Here is a 20,616-nt window from a genome sequence, read left to right as displayed (position 1 = left end):
CGTGACTCAGGGGAAACACGGGCTCCGGGCCTCACCAAGCACTGCACTGGCTTTCCTCACGAGCAACAGGGCGGATGACTCGGCCTTTCATCAACTTCAACCTAACCACATGTGAAAACGTACTGTGTACAAAACAGTCTGAAAGTGTTTCAGGGGGAGGATAAACATGACATTGGAAATAAGTATGTGATGGTCTTGCCGGGGCTTGACAGTTCTTCATCTGTCACCAGCCCCTGCCAGGAGAGCTGTGAGCACACACAGATGGGGAACAGTCTCACTCACCCCCTTAACAGAAAAGGCACATGACGGCCCCTAAGCCCTTCCAAGGGGCATGCTTGCCGACATACATTCATGTCTGCATTTCCCTTTTTGGCATCCGGTCCTTTATTTGGCGGCAGGCCTGCTGCTGCAGGGTTTTTGGTTTTTTGTTTTAAAACATCCTCAACAATTGTGCCGTTCTCAAATAGATTTGTAATTCTACCTGGTAACAGCATCTGAAGAAGGATCTTTGAAAACTGGTCTCTGAAATCCTCAGAAAGGCAAGTCTCACCAGTGGGCTCTTGAGAGAGAGAAAAGACGGTCTTTACATCTCAAAGGTATCCCAGAGAGGTGGGCTCAGCGGGGAGCCCCCAAGATTATGTAGATGAGACTCAGTCTAAGACCCAAGGGAAGCCTCCAACAGTCAGGGAGAGGAAGGGAGAGGCTTCTGGAATTCAGAAGAAGGGAGAGGTAGGGCGAGGAGGTCGGATGCCCACATCTGGAACTGAAACTTCACAGAGGAAAGAGCTACAGAACAGGCACTCAAAGAGACAGTCCAAGGAAATCCAGGTTTTTGAGCCCACCGAAAATATCTGTGCCGGGCTCGGTGGCTCAGCCTGTAATCCCGCGCCTTTGGGAGGCTGAGGTGAGTGGATGGCCTGAGCCCGCGGGTTCGAGACCCGCCTGGGCAGCGAGACCTCATCTCTACAATAAATCAAAAAATCAGCCGGGCATGGTAGCGCATGCCTGTAGTTCCGGCAATTCGGAAGGCTGAGGCGGAAGGATCGCTGGAGCCCAGCGGGTCGAGGCTGCGGTGGCCAGGAGCGGCCACTGCACTCCGGTCTGGGCGACTCCAACTCCGGTCTCTGAGTGAGACTCCAACTCGAAAAGAAAAGAAAAGAAAGTATCTGCAATGTTCAGAGAAGCCTGGATGGAGCATAGCGCCAGCTTGGGTGGGGGGCTTAGCAGGTAGTGGTGAACCATAGCTGTCCAGAAGGGGCGAGGTAACCCCACAACAGAGGCCAGATGGAGCAAAGAGGCCAGATGGGAACCCCAGGCCCAAGAGGAATCTGCTGAGCCGGCAAGAAACGGGAGCCAGCACCGCACGCCCCAGGTAGAGACGCCTGAGTTCCTAAGCCAAAGATGGCAGCCATGGGTTCCATGACCAGGCATGGCAAGGGACTGGCGTGGCCCGTGAAGCCCAGAAGAAGGCTCTCCCTCCCCCTAAGGCCACCGAGTTGTGTACAGAAAGCTTCCTCCTTTCCTAAATGTGCTCCAGTTAGTGAAAGTACAAAGGAAAACCAGCCCGTGTTGGAAACTGAATAAAGTCATCCAAACAAAGTTTCTTTTACACTAAAGAGATGGATGGGTTCTTAACTCCCAAGTTGGCTCTTCGACCTACCAAGTCCCTCCTCAATTCCCCACACCCTGTGGCGGGCTCATGGAGTCAGGACGCTCTACAGAGGATTCTGCTCTTTCTGGGTGTGTATAGACTATTTTGTAATTCTATCTGATAACAGCGTCCGAAGAGGGATCTGTACAGAGAATGTGTTTATTCTGGATTAGTTCAACAAACCTATCCCATTTTCTGAACTGTGAGCTGTTACTGCCTTATTATTGTTGTGCACAGACCTGAACTTTGAGGTTGGAGAGGTAAGCAAAGGTAGAGACTTGAGTGGAGGGGTAGGGATTGTTTGGACAAACAGGATGCTGGCGCTTGGCAAAACTAAGTTTCCTAGCTTGTATCTTCTTCCTTGATGAAAAATTTGCAATGACAACACAAGCAAAACAATTAGACATCTGGTCTTGTGCTTCACAATTTATATGGTGTGTTTCATCTGCTTTCCTCAGTTCTGTCGATGCTCCTGCGATGTCTTCCAAACCCTCTGGAAAATCAGAGAGGAGGTCATGATCACCTCCAACTTCGTGTTTACACCAAAATAGTGTAGCTTCCTCAACAATGTTCTCCCAGCTTCCAGGATTAGTCATCCCCGACCAATCTCAATATTGCAGTGGGAGAGAGCTGTTGTTTTTTTTTTTTTTGAAACACACTTAGGAATTGTGCTGCTCCCTCGCTTACAACAGAATCAAGTCTCCACTCCTTCACCTGGTGTACTAGGCCACTGATGGCCTGGACCTTGATTTCTTCCCGTACATCAGCCCCTACCTCACGTCCTCTCTCACCATCAGGTTGTGCATATGATGTCACCGCCTGTTTGGGATACAGACGTCTCTTCCTGCCTGTGGCATTTCCTAGCCCTGCGGGGTCAGCTCATTTGCAATTGCGTTTTTGGTCATGGCTTTTCAGGATGCCTCAGCCGACTCTCAGGTGCTTCAAGAGATCCCCGTGCTGCTTCTGGCACAGCACCAACCGTGCCATATTGGAACTATTTACCTGTTTCTGTTCTCCTTCCAACTCTAAGCTCTGGGAAGGTGGGGTCGCTGGTTATCGTTGCAATCTGTCAGAATGACTGACACACAACACGGTAAGGGCGTTGAAGCTAGTTGCCCAGCAATTAGAGGATGTCTAGAATCTTTTCAACTTTGCCAAAAAACACATATTGTTTTTGTCTTTAAGTCACATTTTCCTCATATAAACATAGATGACTGAGAGGTGACTACGTTATACTGATGTGAACTGTTTACAAAAAGTTGGTAGTTTCAGAGTTTACAGTGATACTTTGGTTCTGTCTTCAGAATTGAAAGGGATAATTTGGTCTTAGCCTTTGCTTTTTCTTTCTTTCTTTTCTTTCAAGTGAAAGGTTAAGGTCTTAAAATACTCAATTCGTTGGCAGCGAAACAGAGACTCAGAGATCAGTTATTTTTTCTAATCCGTGAAGCTTCAGATGACAGCAAGTCTCTGAGCTCCCTGACTTACATTTTCATGGGCTTGGGTTGTGAGTGACAACTTCCCTACCACGTAGCATTTTGATATCACTATAGCTCATCATCCAGGTTCTGTATCATCAGCCTGTTGCTCTGTGATCAAGTAAGAAATAAATACTGTTTGAGGGAGGTTTCCGTGTAACTTCTAGAAATCCTATTTGTTCCTTCCAAAATGCAAAGAACTTTTATATTTTCTTCTTTTTTCCCAAATTTCAAGAAAAACATGTTTATTTTTTAAAACAACTTTTGCTCTTGTTGTCTTGTGACTACTCATATCTTGGAGAAGTTAAAATATGCAGAACACTAAGGTCAAAAGGAAGCACCTTGCTGGCCAAAGTGATGAACCCTAAAGACTGCCAAGTGAAAACATCTTTCTGCTCCTGATCATAGCAGACACGGGGCTTACAATTTCAAGTAGATTCAGGACAGCATTCTTACCTTATGAGAGCAAGCGAAACCACACTTCTGTTTTGATAGTGCCCGACACGTTTGCGTCAACTCCCCAGATCCCTTTTTGGTCCTTCTCATGAATTTTTAAGCCCGCAGAAAAGGAAAATTTCATTTTATATGCTATATTATGATCTCAAATCTCTGGTTCTTCACATGGTTTAAGAAAGCTATGCTAGAAATCCACTGATTATTTAGCTAAAAAATATTTAAAAAAATAAAAAACTATGCATCCATCAGGTTAAAGCTGCACAATGAATATACAATCGGTATGACTATGATTGTCATTTATTGCAGCTCAGCAGCTCTGATTGATATGTCTGAATAACAAAACATTAAGGAAACAAAGCAACCATTTCTTAATAGGACTAGAGTTTGATGAATAGATACTTTAAAATATAAGGTTTTCTTGGGATGGAGTGGGGGGAATAAAAGGTATTTTTAGTGGCAGAAGGCTTAAGCCACTGCTCTCTAAAATAAAAAATAATAAAACTCACAAATTAGTAAACATCAAAGACAAATAGATATGAAATTTTATAGATAGGTGACAAGAAAAAAAATGTTACCTGGGCTTTACTTAGAATAATCTCTACTTAGGAAACTGGATGCGTCAGGATTAGATGTATTAAAAGAGCGATTTCAAAAGACAATAAAAACCAGCTATAGTTTATAGTTTATGTCCAGAAAACTATTTACAATACCACTTAAATATTTTACTCATATCTACCTAAATATTTACCACGACGCTAATGCCATGCTGCAGAGCTGAATAAGACCGCACGTTTTCTTTAAAGACATGGACAGAGGAAGGCTTCTTAGCTGCCTGATTCCTAGTTCTCTAAAAGTGCTTTATCATTTCAAGCTTTCAACCCGCTTAAAAATAATGCCTTTCCCATTTCTCCACGAGTGGGAAAAAAGCAAACAAACCTGTGTTTAACAATAAGGTCAGCATGACATGAAGCAACAAGAGCAGTAAATGGAAAATGAGCTTGACATTCTGGGACGGGTCCAGCAGCACCGCAACGCTCTTCCAAGCCCACAGCTGTGAGAGGCTGCAGGCAAGCTGGGCGCAGCCTCCGGGCATGTGACCCGAGCTCCGCCCTGGAATGTGGTCCGCTCCAAGGAGGGAACAGACCCTGATGTTTTTCTTTGCTTCGGTTGTAGGACAGTCAGAGAAGGTTTAACTCATCACCCACACCCTCCCTGTTCTGAAACCTTCTCCAGTGACAGGGAGGATGAATTATTAAAGAAAACTACTCTTTGCTTCTTATTTTCAATGTGTAAGGCCACGTGGATTCAGGCCCAACCCTGGAGGCCTTTTTCCTGAGTTTAGGGGTAGGATCCGATCTGAACTCAAGCCAGTAGAGGCCCTGTTCAGCTTGGATTCGTTTGATGTGGTGTAGACCGATCCGATTTGGATTGCATTTCATCATATGGTTGAGTTGTCAGTTGTTTCTGGTTCAATTTTGAATTTGATATGGACCAAGGAGTATGCTATAATAGCATTCAATGGGTGGAAGCTGCTAGGTAGAAACAGAGATTGTTCTTTTCACCCAAACTTGGATAAGGAAAATACAGTGAAATCACAGAACTGGGGTGACACTCTTCTCACTAAAACAATTTCATGATGTTGTCTAATAAAGCAACTTAGGACCTGCCATCCTTCTGCTAGACTCTCTGGCTACATATTTCCTGTAAAATTTAAGAGATGTAGGCATGTCCCACATCCAATGACTATTCAAAAGGCGACTTTGGGGAAGAGAAAGTGAAGCCATCCCTTGAGTTGTCCTCTCGACCATTCACTTCATCAAAGGGGACCACGGTTGTTGAACTATTGAATATAGACATGGGCTATCTTTACATTCGAAAAAAAAAATTTCCCCAGTTTTGAGCGCTTCTTATACCCAGAGCTCTGGAGCTGCAAAGATACACAAGGAGTCCTATTCTGCCCTGAAATCAGATGAGAGAAGAAGAAGCACAGATGAGAGAAACTGCTCAAGCACTCACAGCGAAAGTCACATATGGAACAGCCGTCCTACCAAAGGACTGCAAGATGCCAGATTCAAGCAAGCTGAAGGATATGGTGTGGGCATTTAACATCGTAGCCGTCATAAGGATAGACATGTCATTTTTTGGTGTCGATGACTTGATCATAACTTCTAGACCCATCGTTTCCTTTTGTGGAATTACTGCCATAGTAAAAATAATTTGAGCATCTGGTATGCAGCATAGATTTTGGGAGGAGTTATGTCCTAGTTAAGCTCTCTATAGTTTAAAGAGATGCCTTAAAAATGCCACAATCAGTATCATTACTCTTAAATATTTATAACGAAAGGGTAACAGTCCCAGACCCAAAAGAGTCTCTTTTCAGAGAAAGAAATGACTTGAATGCTGCTAGTCCTAATTTCACATGAAGGCGATCAAATATATCATACTACCTAGAGACAGAAATAAAGCATTTAGGATTTTCTAGGTTCCTAGTTTCACTACCGAATATAGCTGATTAGTTTGATAAAATTATACCCAGAACTATGGCTTCATGGAAACAAAGAATAGAATTACTATTTCTGAACAACTATGTATATCTTTTTTAGTTTCTGTTTCTATTAATCACAGAATAATGAGGCAAAGGCAGTTTTAATCAGAGGGTTAAATGACTTGCTACGTTTATCCAGCTAGGGAGTGGCAGAGAAGGGGCAGAGACCCATGGTCAGCTCTCCACAGTGATCACGAAACACCTCACTGTATCCATGGGTAACTTACAAGCTACAGGTTGACATGCCACAGCTATCTGAAGGCATGGTTTTGGCAGAAAACATATTGCCTGTCATATCTGTGTATCATCTGAATAGCAATAAATTATTTTAATGCATAGCATTAAAATTGCATAAAACAGCACAGCATTGCCTTATTAAAAAGTGCCATGTCTTTAAACATTAAACACGTAAAAAAAAAAATTGTCATTGACACTGGAGGTATAATTTCTTCAGACTCAAATGGCTTTTCAAACCTTTTTAAGGAAAATATTTTCATTAACTCAAGAATCTATTTCGGCAACCTTCAAGTATTTCCTGATATATAACCTGTCTTCTCATGATTTAATTTCACTTTAGAACTACCAGAAAGAACATGATCTGTAAAATGAAAATAAAGGCTTTGATGACCACATAGTAATGGAGACATTAGTAGCTAGGAGTTTGTAGGAAAAAAGATTTAGAGACTAGATATTTTCCATCTAGTGATGTCATGTTCTTTTTTAAAAGATTTAAAAAATTTTTTAAAGCTTAGCCTTACATATTAAATCCTAGTGTTTAGACATCTACATTGTGGATCAAGTTCAACATCAAGGTTATCAAACATTCTTAACAAAAGCCAGGCCTGTGGCCACCACAGTCTATTCCCACATAGTTGAGCGAAATCAGGACATTTAAAAATTATTATGGAAATTACATCTGTGCTGGTGGAAAAGAATTTGTATCGTAACATGTTGTCTGAATTCAAAGCAACAAGAAATCAGAGAGCAAAATGACACACCATCAACTATTCCCTGAGTCCATCATGCGAGTATAAAGGGCTAATGACATTGTTTTTGTCTTTTGGTTTTTTTTTCTCGACAGATTTACATTCATTCACTTATGTCGCACAGTCCATTCTGAGAGGTCTCTCTCCCACAGAGGTAGATTTCCTGTAACTATTATACATGGGACATATTAAAAATACTTTTCTTGGGATGACACTTGTGGGGAAAAAGATATTGTTTTTTTCAAGAAGCAAATGCACACACAGATTTAATGCAGATGAGTTCCTGACACAACTAAATGAAGGTGTCCTTTGAAGTTGATTTTAAAGTTAGTGTCTTTGTGCTGCATTTGTCTCCGTGAAATTATATGTAAAGAATGCTTTGCATCTATCAAATCTAACCCTTGCTGAGCGTATGAGAAAATTCATACACTCAACAGACATTAGAGTGCCTACTACTTATACCTATGCCTGGACTGTAACTTTCTTGAGTTACAGTCTTCAGCTCTAACTTCTTATAAGGCTTGCTAGCACATTTTCTTGTGTTCATCGCAGGTACTCAATAAATGTGGACTAAAATTCGAAATGAGGAAACATTTTAGAATGAGGTTCACAATAGAAAATAATCTAAGGCTACCTAAACCTAAGAAATAATTGTATTTGTAGAATTTTTCTTAGGGAGGGAAATGATATTCCGTTCATTCAGTCTTATAATTTAAAACAAGGAACACAAAGTATTGTTCTTAATACACATAAAATATACTTATAGTCAGTAAGGGAGAGATGTCACAAAGTAGGAAGAAAAGAGAGAAAACTTAAGTGGTGAAGGGAAATGAAGAGATAGAGACAAGGAGGCACGGGAGGAGAATGTAATCAAGTTATGGGTTCAGCACTGTGCAGAGGTGTAACCAAAGGCTGAGAGAGAGTATGTCATCCAACGGTCAGTCAACAAACTCTAGTGTCCTAAAGTGGCTGGGAGACTTGAAGGAGGGTCAGAATTGTAAGACATCGTGTTATTATAATTCAGATCTGCACACAATGGCAGGGAATCCTAGGAGAAGGCAATTCATTGTTTGGAAGTCTAAGAGAAAACTCTACAGAAATGACACTCGGATGAGTCTTGAAGGTTGAGATACATGGGGGACTCCGAAAAAACAGAATTCTCTTTTGGAGGGTAGTCCAGGTTTCCTGAAGAGGAGAGGATGCTTGGAACCCATCAGCATCAATATACCAGCTCGTGTTGCTGTGAAAGGTTGCACACAGCTTTGGTGAGCTTTTTTTTTTTTGAAGATTATTTCAACATGTTTGCCCATTTCATGATGGGTGATTTACGAGTGCATCTGCCCACCCCACACTGAGTGTTCAGCAGTTTTTGACCCAAAAGAGCATGACCGCCAGGTCCCACCCAATCTCACCCCAGCAACATTTCTGTTCCCCTTCTCTACCTTCCTTCCTTCTTTGAAAAATGGCTCAGCCTGTAATCCCGCGCCTTTGGGAGGCTGAGGTGAGTGGACTGCCTGAGCCCACAGGTTTGAGGCGCGCCTGGGCAACTTGGCAAGACCTCATCTCTACAATAAATCAAAAATCAGCCAGGCGTGGTAGCGCACGCCTTAATTCCTGCTACTCGGAAGGCTGAGGCAGAAGGATCGCTGGAGCCAGTGGGTCGAGGCTGCGGTGGCCGGGAACGGCCACTGCACTCCAGTCTAGGCGATGGAGTGAAACTCCAACTCAAAAAAAAAAAAAGGAAAAAAAAAAAAAGAAAAATGTCCTCAAAGGAAAATGTTTTGCTGACATGGAAGTGTTGAAGCAAAAAACGGCAGAGCACTCAAAGGCATCCAGTTGACAAGTTCAAAAACAGTTTTGAGCAGTGCAGAAAGCGTCTTGATAGGTGCATTTCACCAAAGAGTACTTTGAAGGTGACTGACATTTAAATGTGTAACACGAAAGACACCTTTTTAAAAATAAATTCTGAGTTTTTTGGGGTCCCCCCTCATATGCCTGGGATTGGTGTTAAAGAAGGAAATTCTGGAAGAAAATTGATGGTAAGAAGATTTGCATGGCTGGAACATAAGAGGCATGCATGACAGTGGAGAATAAAAAGAAGTTATGTGAATTGCTGCTCCCTGTCTCCCTTCTCTACCTTCCTTCTTTCTTTGATTTGAGAAGGTGTTAACAGATCAAAAGAAGCAACTGGCAGAAAAATATGATCATACTACTTTTAAAGATGAAGAAATTGAAAATCGGTAAAGTTGTTTGACTTTCCACATGCCACAGGTGGTAAGGGGTGGAGTTAGGCCACAGAATCTTCTGACTTCCAGTTTCTATTCACAATACCTTATTAGAGAAAAACTGCTTCCCAAATGAGGTTTGCAAAATAACCCATCAAACCCTCAACACTGTTGTCATGATGATGTAGGTCTACTTTCTAAATTCCTAAGAGATTGTGCTTCTAATCTGGGAAATGGTCTTAATATATGAGCTGTTTTGCCTAGTTTGAGAAACATCAATCTATTTTAGTGGCTCTTAACTTTTTCTCTCTCTATTTTTTTGCATTAAAAACACTTCTGAAAATCTGATGAAGGTTATGAATCTCTTCCTCACAGAATATATGTATACCACTGCAATATTTTGTATAGCACTGTAAAAATGAACTGTAAAAGTTCATTTTTGGAACTATAATCAAGGAGACAAAGGGAGCTACCTAGAATTAACATATATAATAGCTTTTTGTTATTACATGTAAGGTTCTTTTTCTCCTAAGTAGAAGATTTGTTAGATGCAAAAGTTAAAAATCCTCATCTTAATGGTATGAAATAATATGGATAAGATAAAGTTTACTTTAACAATCAATTTTAGTGCTTTTTCAATCCTGTAAACTCTTACAGAAAATCTGGGTACACAAAACACTTAAAAATCCTACTTATACTTTATAAAGGAAAATAATAGAATCTCACAATTTTTCTCTTAAATTTACACATTATGATATGTTATAAATGTAAGGCTTTCAGAAGAACATTATAAAAACTCGAGACCTCGTAATCCTGACCAAAATAAAACAACATCCCACAAAATCTCATTTTTTTAAAAGAAAAAATGGCATTCACTTCTTATGAAAGAGAAGAGGTTTCACCATCCCTGCCAAGATCTTGGGTAATTGTGCAGCAATAACTTCAGACATCATTTCTGGAAACTCAACACTCAGTGCCCGGGACTGGATAAATGTGTTCAAGCAGTACAGATGAAGCTGTTTGACGAGCTGTGGGTTCAACAAATGGGTAGAAAACATGTCACAGAAATCATAAATCCATATGCTACTCAGACATGGTAACTCATTTTCCTCATACTGCAAATACTTGTCCAGGTGTTTTCTTCTTACTAAAATGAAAATGACTTCTACTCCTCTCTGGAATCATATGTAAAATATTGCAAGCTCATGATGAAACGCTCTGACAGCCTGGAAAGACCCAAAGAAATGAAAGCTGTTCATAATTCCACAGGATAACCTGTGTGAACATTCGGGACACTATTTAAGTTTCTGTCTCATTATATACAGGTGTGCAAATGCACCCAAGTGTACATATACACACAGTGTTACAGGCACATGTAGATTTCCAAAAAGCCATTATCTATTTGCTAATCTGGCTATTTCACATAACAACATTTTGATTCTTCCTAGGCTAATAACCCAGCATAATTGGGTTTAATCTAATTTTTATTAGTAGAAATGCAATTTGTGCATATAATTTTAAAAATCAAATAATACTTCAAGATTTATAGAAACATAAGCAGCAGCGGCAACCACAAAACCCAGCAGTTTCCTGATATAATTCTTCCCGTCCTTATTCCAGATCCCGACACAACTCTTTTCAACGTGTTTAAGCCTGTGTCTTTTTATATTCACCTCTGTAGTTCTACTAAAGTTTGTTTCACAATTTTGATGTTATTGATTGTGTTTCCACCACATAAGATGAAGATTTAGCTCTGCTATATACGCATCCTGACCCTCCCGTACACAGGCTTTCTCTTCTCCTTATCTGCATAGTTACATTTCAGTGTTTGACTAAATCGATATCCAGCATTTATATTCTGATTTTTATGGCTTTCTGTCGAATTACATTTCCTTTCTTATATGGCTTGCTTCTATTTCGCACAACATTTGTTTGTTAATGTTTTGACTCTCATTTCATAGACACAGTGTCATTCTCATTTCTCTGAGGATCTTGGGAGTTTTCTTCTGTTCTCTGCACTAGCGCCTTTTCCTTCCAGTTGCTTTCTGTTTGTTTGCTTTCTGTCTTTCATTTTAGAGGTTTTGCTCAAATAGCTCATAATTTTGGCTGCCATATTCAGGAGTGAGACCTCAGAAGGTGACCTGGTAAGTGGATAGCTGTTTTATGCCTTGACTGTCATTTTAATGTGGTTTCTGAACATGGTAACGATAAAAGCTGGCAGTCAGTATGTCTTGACAAACCACAGACATCTTGTTTTATTAATCCAGTTCTGGTGTTGGCCATTTCTAATATATTTTTCTTCTCTCTGTGTGCTGAACATCCTTACCTAAACATATATTACATTCTTGCCTAACTATTTCTTTAAGATAAATCTTAAGGAACAGAAACTTGAAAAGCATGCAAATATTAACCTCACCCATTCAAAAGCGTATTAGCTATAATTCCATCTAATATGGTTTGGGAATCTTATTTTTCATGTACATACTTTTGTTTTTCCTGGATAGGTGCTTTTTATAATTTTAGGCAAAAATATTTTAGGACATATTCAGGAAAATGTATCACAATTCCTATCAACTGTTAAATTACCCTCAGATTTTACAAATACTTGTAGTAAAAGGACATTTGGGTAGTCTACATTGAAGATGAAAAAAGTACAATATAAATTCTGAGCAGAGTGGAACAAACACTCTTTGAAAACTCATGTGCAAATATGAATTTGTAAAAACAATATAAAGTAAAATTTATATGCAACATTTTTATAGTTACAGAAATTCAGAGAATAATTGCTGATATCCCGGAAAACGAAGTACTCACATCATGCAGGTTATCAAGAAATTTTGTAAGTTGATAGAAGCGCTGTGAGCTAGACACAACTCCTTTCTGCCTCAAACCAATTGCTTTGATGAGCTCTCGAATGTAGCTTGACCTCATCTCTTCAAACTGGTTTTGACTTCTTAGTCCTTCCAAAGGAACTGGAAAAAGATCATTACAAGTGGCAGTAATGTTAAAAAGATGACACGAACAATTTATAATATAAATTTCTGAGCTATATGATGATTTCTTTTTTTCTGTAACTCCAGATTTAAAAAAAAAACCTTAAGTAGGAAAGTATCAGGACATATAAACTTCTAGTTTACTAGAAGAATATGAAAAGAACAACTATGTACATTAAAGAACATTTCTGCTGACCTATTTTAGACCTGTGCCAATTGGTTATGCATTTAACTTGGTTGACATCAGCTCAGATGAACACCTGACATTCTTCTACAATCCTTCTCAAATACTTGATTTACAGCTGCATGTAATCTGGGTCTTATTTTTGTTCTTTTAACAAATACGTAGATCTTTCTGAAAACGTTTGTTTTCTTCATATAAATCTCAAGTATTTGTCACTAAGATTATTCCTGGATTATTTATTTTTGTTGTAATCTTTAACATTGCTTCATTAAATTTTCTAATGCCTCCCTGCTGAGATGGGAGAAAGTTATCAATATTTCTCTTACATTCAGCCACTTGGTTATACAGGCATACCCCAAAGAAATAGCAGGGTTTGTTTCCAGATCACTGTAGCAAAGTGAATGAATATTGCTATAAACTGAGGATTCTTTGGTTTCTCAGTACATGCAATAATCATGCTTACACTATGCTAGAGTATGTGAAGTGTGCAAGAGCTTTATGTCTAAATAAACAATGAACCTATCTTCAGTAGAAATATTTTATTGCTAAAAAAATGCTATAAATTATCTGAGTCTTCAGAGAGTTAAAATCTTTTTGATGGCCCTGGGTCTCATCTCCATGCTGATGGCTGCTGACTGATGAGGGTGGTGGTTGCTGAAAGCTGGGGTGGCTGTGGCAGTTTCGTAAATAAGACAACAATGAAATATGCTGCATCCATCGACTCCTTTAACGAAAGACTGCCTCTGTAGCATGGAATGCCAGTGGTTTGATAGCATTTTATCCACAGTAGAATGTTTTTCACAACTGGAGTTCACTTTCTCCAAACTCACTGCTGCCTTATCAACTAAGTTTGTGTAATATTCTAAGTCCTTTGTTGCCATTTCAACAATGTTCACAGCATCTTCAGCAGGAGCAGATTATATCTTAAGGAAATATTTCCTTTGTTCATCTAGAAGAAGCAACCCCTCGCCCATTCAAGTTTAATCCAAGCTTTCGGCAATGCAGTCACATCTTCAGGCTCTACGTTCAATTGTGTTTCTCTTGCTATTTCCACCACATCGGCAGTTACTTCCTCCAAGTCTTGAACTCATCAAGATCATCCTTGAGGGTTATAATCAGCTTCTTCCAAACTCTTGGTCATGTTGGTATTTTGACATTCTCCCTCGGATCATGAATGTTCTTAATGGTATTTAGAACGGTGAATACTTTCCAGAAGATTTTCAATTTGCTTTGCTCAGATTCATCAGGGGAATCACTAACTCTGGCAGCAATAGCCTTCCAAAATGTATTTTTTTTTTTTTTGAGTTGGAGTCTCACTCTGTGGCCCAGACTGGAGTACAGTGGCCGTTCCCAACGACCACAGCCTCGACCTGCTGGGCTCCGGCAATCCTCCCGCCTCAGCCTTCCAAGAGCCGGAACTACAGGCGTGCGCTACCACGCCCGGCTGATTTTTTGATTTATTGTAGAGATGAGGTCTCGCCAAGTTCCCCGGGCGGGTCTCAAACCCGCAGGCTCAGGCCATCCGCTCACCTCAGGCTCCCAAAGCACGGGATGACAGGTTGAGCCACCGAGCCTGGCTCAAAATGTATTTTTTAAATGGTAGGACTTGAAAATTACTTTTGGGGCCACAGGCTGCAGAATGGATGAGGTGCTAAACACATTCATCTCCTTGTACATTCCCATCAGTGCTCTTGGGTGATCAAGTGCATTGTCAATGAACAGATATTTGTAAAGTACTTTCTTTTTTGAGAAGTAGGTCTCAAAAGTGGGTTAAAATATTGGGTAAACATGTGCTGTCATCAGGTTTTGCTGTTCTGTTTCTAGAGCACAGAGGAGATATAGCATCATTCTTAAGGGTCCTAGGGTTTTCCAGAGTAATAAATGAACACTGGCTTCAACTTCAAGTCACCAGCACCATTAGCCCCTAATAAGAGAGTCAGCCTGCCCTCTGAAGATTTGAAGCCAGGCGTTGACTTCTCTCTAGCTGTGAAATCCTAGATGCCATCTTCTTCTGACAGATGGCTGTGGCATCTACATTGAAAATCTGTTGTATAGTGTTGTTACTTTCATCCATGGTCTTAACAAGGCCTTCTGGATAACTTGCTGCAACTTGTACATAAGCCCTTGCTGCTTCATTTTATATTTTTATCTTTTGGAAATGGCTTCTTTTCTTAAACCTCATGAACCAATCTCTGCCAGCTTCAGGCAGGCATTCTTCTGCAGCTACCTTACCTCTCTCAGCCTTCTCAGAATGGAAGAGATTCAGGGTGTTGCTCTGAATTAGGCTTTGGCTCTAGGGAATGCTATGGGCTGGTGTGATCTTTTCCCCAGACCACTAGACCTTTGTCCATATCAGCAATAAGGCTGCTTCACTTTCTTATCATTCGTGTGCTTACTGAAGGAGCGCTTTTAATTTCCTTCAAGAACCTTTCCTTTGCATTCACAACTTGCTGACTGGCTCAAGAGGTCGAGCTTTCAGTCCATGTCAGCCTTCAGCATGCTTTCCTCGTTAAGCTTAATCATGTCTAGCTTAGACGTGCAACTCTTCCTTCCACATGAGCACTCAGAGGGTGTTGCAGAACTATTCACTGGCCTGGTTTCAATATTGTTCCATTTCAGGTAACAGAGAGGAAAAAAAGAACTTAAAACCCCACATTTATCCCCTGCACTCCAGTCAGACCCTGGCTTCCCTTGGAAAAAGAAGGCCATGGATACGAACTTGTAAAAAACAAAACAACATGAATTGTTTGGTTTTGAGTTTTCAAGAGCTCAGATCCTGAATATAAAGGGGTCTCTCAAAGGTAATATTGGTCATATGCAATTTTTGGTCAATTGAAGCCTTAATTGTGTAGGATGTTCTAGATACACATATGAGAGGCGTGTGTGTGTGTGCATGCGCGTGTGCGTAAATATACACACACACATATACACACACACACACACCTCTCATATGTATATCTAGAATGTCTTATCTGTCTACACTTGAATATACAGTGGTGAAGTCTGAGTTGTTGGTGTAACTGTCACTCAAACAATGTACATTGTGGCCAGTAAATCATTTCCATCCCTCACTCACTTCCTACCTTCCTACCCTTTCAATCCCATGTCTGTTATTCCACATCCTCATTAAGACACAAATTCACACATGAGTCTTGGCCTACACAGGGTCAAGAGCATCCATCTCCCTGTCTTCCACCTCCACATCTTGTCCCACTGGAAGGTCTTCGGGGGCAATAGCACGCACAGAGCTGTCATCTCCCAGGATAACAACGCCTTCTGGGTTACCACCTGAAGGACCCGCCTGAGGCTGTCTTACAGTTAAATTTTTTTTAATAAGTACAAATAGCACACTCTAAAATAACACTAAAACGTATAGAATACACACACAAACCAGTGACTTAGACGTTTATGATCATTCTCAAGTATAATGGATTGTATATAACCGCATGTGCTAGACTTTTAGGTGACTGGCAACACAGTAGGTTTGGTTACCCCAGCATCACTGCAAATATTTGAGTAATGTCTTGCACTACGATGTTATGGTGGCTATAAGGTCACTGGCGATAGGAGTTTTTCAGCTCCATTATAATCTCTTGGAACCGCCATCACATATTCTGTCTGTTGTTGACGGAAACATTATTTTGTGGCACAGGACTATAGTTTATACAGCTGCCACAAAATTCCACTTATAGTACTAAATTAGGTGACTATAAAAAGTCATTTAAACATATTCTAGCTAAAATAAAAAGGAATTAACTAGGCTGTTTTAGTATTGTGTGGTTGGTAAAATATGAAAAAATCAAGTAATTTTATTAATGACTATGACAATACATTGGGTGTTTCTTCTTTATATTTATCTATCTCATATATATATATATTTTTTTGAGATAGGGTCTTGCTCTGTTACCCAGGATGTAGTGCAATGGCATGATCCTAGCTCACTGCAACCTCCAACTCCTGGGCTCAAGCGAACCTCCCACTTCAGCCTCCTGAGTAGCTAGGACTGCAGGCGCAGGCCATCATGTCCAGCTAACTTAAAAACAACTTTTTTTTGTAGAGAGTGCCTCACTAGGTTGTCCAGACTGGTCTTGAACTCTTGGCCTCAAGTAATCCTCCCATCTCAGCCTCCCAAAGTGCTGGAATTACAGGCGTGAGCCACTACACCTGGGCTACCTCCTAGATAGTTATATAATATTATTTGAGACTTCCCTGATGCATTAAGGTACCAAATATCTTGTATTAAGTCAGTTGAACTCACTTGTGTTCAGAAGTAGCAGTACTTTCATACAGAGGAATTCTTCTTGGCTAACTTGCAGCTTGACAAACTCCTGTGGGATCTGCCACATGGTAAGGCATAATGAATAGAAGGATGACTCTTTCATCCGCTGTCTTGCACCACACACAACACACAGAGAAAAAGCAACAAGAAAAAAAAAAACCATAGTGTCTCAGCCAGTTTATGGAATTTATCAGGGCATATGATTTTGGGAGTTACCTAACATGTTATGGAGGAGGACTATAACTTTTCCTAAACAAACTCAATATTCAAAATCTAAAACATTGTCCGAGCTTTTTCACAGTCCTGAGTTTCTGAGGTTAAGACATCTTAAAATTAAAAAATTAGGCCATGATTTCTTAAGCTTGGGCCCCTACCTCCTACCTTGAGGAGGTGAATCTCTTCTTTTTCTCTGTCTCTCCAATTTACTTTCCAGATAAACTAACTATATTTTCTAATCTAAAAAAAGAAAATTATATTAAATATACTTTGACCAAAATTAATATTTTCTTTTTCATTTTTATTACCACGCTTTGAATATCTAGACCAAGAAAGGAGAGCAAAGTTATAGAAGCTGAGAAATGCCGGGGAGCGTCTATTTACCTAGACAAGTTTCCTATGAAAAAAATATGTAATTTTGTATACAAGTCAATGGGAGAATTGATTCAGAGTCAGTTCACAGAAACTTACCACACTGTGAACTTTTTTAGGGGGAAGGTATAGTAAGAAAGAGAAGAATAAAAGAGAACATTAGCAAGCAGTAAGTAACTGACAAGGTTGAACACAGAAGGCTGAGGAAATTTATTTAAGATGCTTCCTCAACCATGTGCTATTTTTTAATGTCCAAATTAGTTAAATGAAGGTATCAGAGACAGTAAAAAGAAAATTAGATTTTGACTTAAAAGAGATATGGTTCATCCTGACCATCATTCAAATTATTTGGCAGGTTATACAATTCTTTTGAGACTCAGTTTCCTGAACTGTAAAATGCAAAATGCTAATTCTTTACCTATTTCAAGGAATTGTTAAATAAAATGGAATGAGCTATATGAAAATTATCTGTGAACTGTAAATATTTATACAAGTTTAAGCATTATGTTTTATACTTCTAAGTCTGCATTCATTCGAGCGATATAAATATTACTGTAGAATGATTCTTAAAGTTTGTATGTAGGAAATTAATTACAGTTATTTAAATATATAATAAAGCATATTGAGATATTTATCTTTCAATTTTTAGAATAAATTACCAGTGTAGTTTTTTCCTATAGGAAAAGACATAATGTTTTTGCTTTTTGAAGGTAAATCAGTACTCTAAAGCAAAAACATTTCTTATTTCATTATTGTCATTAGTACCAAGAAGGTATGATATTTTAATCTGATAAACTAAGCATTTAGTTTTGTCTTTAAATATATTTCTTGGTATATTTTTGAAGTTTAAAAAAATTGGATTTGAGACAATGACATTATACAATGAAACAAGAGAAAAAGGTTCCAAATATTAAATCACTAATAAGATGACACAATTCTATTAATATTGTCAAATCAACCTGTGCCTTGAGGTAATTCTTAGAAACCTTTCAGGAGAATCCTGTCATGTAAAAAATATACTTTTTATTTTATTTTTCTGAGTTGGAGTCTCACTCTGTTGCCCAGACTGGAATGCAGTGGCACACTCACGGCCACCGCAGCCTCCACCTGCTGGGTTCAGGTGATCCTTCCGCCTCAGCCTTCCAATAGCCGGAACTATAAGCATGCGCCACCACACCCAGCTAATTTTTTGATTTATTGTAGAGACAAGGTCTCACCAAGTTGCCCAGGCTGGTCTCAAACCCCTGAGCTCAGGCAGTCCTTTTGCCTCAGCCTCCCAAAGTGCTGGGATTATAGGCTTGAGCCACCGCGCCCGGCTCGAGAATTCTGTCATTCAGGACACCAAATGTGTGGTCATCTACTGAAATGTAATTTTCAAAATTATCCTACATGTGCACTTACGACAATACCGAAAATAACAACAGTTACTACTCACTCATTTAGTATGAGATCAGGTGCAAAATACAGCATCTGCCCACTGACATGCTTGTAGGATCTCCATCCTAGACCAAACACCATTAAGCTCATCCAAGAATACTGGATGAGAGTTATCTGGTCGTCAATATGTAAGTTTCGAAAACCTACAAAACAAATTTAAAAATAAAATGATCATAAACATCACTTATGTCAAAAATGTTGGTAATACGTAGAATTTTGAAAGTGGATACAAGTAGCATAATATAATGTTTTCTTTTTTTTGAGTTGGGGTCTCACTCTGTCGCCCAGACTGGAGTGCAGTGGCCGCTCCTGGCCATCGCAGCCTCGACCTGCTCGGCTCCGGCCATCCTTCCGCCTCAGCCTTCCAAGTAGCTGGAACTACAGGCGCGCCCTACCATGCCCGGCTGATTTTTGATTTACTGTAGAGATGAGTTCTTGCCAAGTTGCCCAGGCGGGTCTCGAACCCGCGGCCTCAGGCAATCCACTCACCTCAACCTCCCAAAGCACGGGATCACAGGCTGAGCCACCGAGCCTGGCTTAATGCTTTCAATCTCAACATATTTTACACGAAATATCAGGAAACAGTAATAAATAATACAGCCTGGAAAAGAGGCGGCGACTTTGACAGTCATTTAAAACTAGTCGCTGTGATCTGGCCTTGCTGGGAATTTGCTCATCGAATCCATCATCCATCATCATTCATGTAACACCCACTCTGTGAGAAGCACTGGTGTCCCCCTGTGGGGAAATGCTGGGGTTCTGGGGGTGAGTAAGACGTACTCCTAGCCTTCAAGGCAGCTCACACCTCAACAGGAAAGACAGGGCAGGAAAAGCTTCCCAAAACAGAAAGATAACGCCTGAGCAGAATACAGTAATTAAGTTTGTGGAATCTCCGTTCTTTGGGACTTAAACCTAAGTGGGTTTTATCTTGTAAAACCATTGCTTGATTTAACGTTCCTTTAACAGCTCTTAGTGATGTCCTGGGTAGAGTCTATGGTTTTCAGGTCTCTTTCATTCTTTGTTCAGTCTTGTTTTAAACTTCCATGTGGTTTAAGAGGTCGAGTCTGTGTGTGCACAAGCGTGTGCGCATGTGAATGCTTTGGTCTTTTATCTTCTTTTAGGCCGTGCTCTGGTGTTGGTGGTCGGAAAAGGGCAAATGATTCTTGACTTTATTGTCACGGGTCTTCTTCCCATCTTTTCCCAATTCTTGGGGGAAGATCCCAGAACTTGATGGAGAGAGAGGCAAACATATGTATGGAGAGATTGGCTGGGGTAAGGTCATGGAAGGTCCCACATGTCCGCCAAGGAACAACGGGAGTGACATAGCCTTGTGATGTAGATGGATCCTTTGTGCCTAGGTGAAGGCAGGATTCAAGGGACTAAGTCTGGCGCCAGGGAGACCAGCTGGGGCCTCCTGCCAAAGATCAGGTGAGAGATGACATACACCTGAAATAAGGCAACATGAGCGCAAGAGGAGGGGGTGGGTCAGAAATAATTTAAGGGTAAAATCAAAGTGACTGACACCTGATCGTAAGTAGATGGCGAGAAGATGAAGTCAAATACCCCTTTCAGTGTTTCTCCTGAATGGCCAATGTGATGGCAGCACTGCTGAGATAGAAGAAGTAGTAGAAACCATGTATTTTGGGCGGGACTGAGGGGCCTTGGGAATTTCCTAACAGTAGCTGGACCTATAAAATTGTGCCCCACATCTTTAAAATGGAATAAAGAGGGAAAAAAAGTATGGGGCGACATCTATACTAAGAGTATAAACTTGGAAGTTATTTGTATTTGAGTGTA

General features: G+C 40.2%; 1 protein-coding gene across 1 annotated transcript in view; it reads right to left on the bottom strand.

The window, feature by feature from the left end:
• Positions 1-9,762: 9,762 nt before the first annotated feature.
• The window catches only part of PGR (progesterone receptor), a 65,165-nt gene continuing 54,311 nt past the window's right edge, over positions 9,763-20,616 (bottom strand). Inside the window, exons 4-7 of the mRNA XM_008071282.2 lie at positions 18,818-18,962; positions 16,774-16,904; positions 12,153-12,310; positions 9,763-10,366 (exon numbers count right to left, since the gene is read on the bottom strand). Coding sequence (XP_008069473.1) covers positions 10,211-10,366; positions 12,153-12,310; positions 16,774-16,904; positions 18,818-18,962 — 590 coding nt within the window. The 3' untranslated portion in view covers positions 9,763-10,210. The remainder of the gene's footprint in view (positions 10,367-12,152; positions 12,311-16,773; positions 16,905-18,817; positions 18,963-20,616) is intronic.

This window comes from Carlito syrichta, unplaced genomic scaffold (assembly GCF_000164805.1).
Source record: "Carlito syrichta isolate Samal-C Ts95f unplaced genomic scaffold, Tarsius_syrichta-2.0.1 Scaffold314276, whole genome shotgun sequence".
Classification (NCBI taxonomy): domain Eukaryota; kingdom Metazoa; phylum Chordata; class Mammalia; order Primates; family Tarsiidae; genus Carlito; species Carlito syrichta.
The sequence above is the reverse complement of the archived record's forward strand: the minus strand, read 5'-3'. Positions and strand labels throughout refer to the sequence as shown.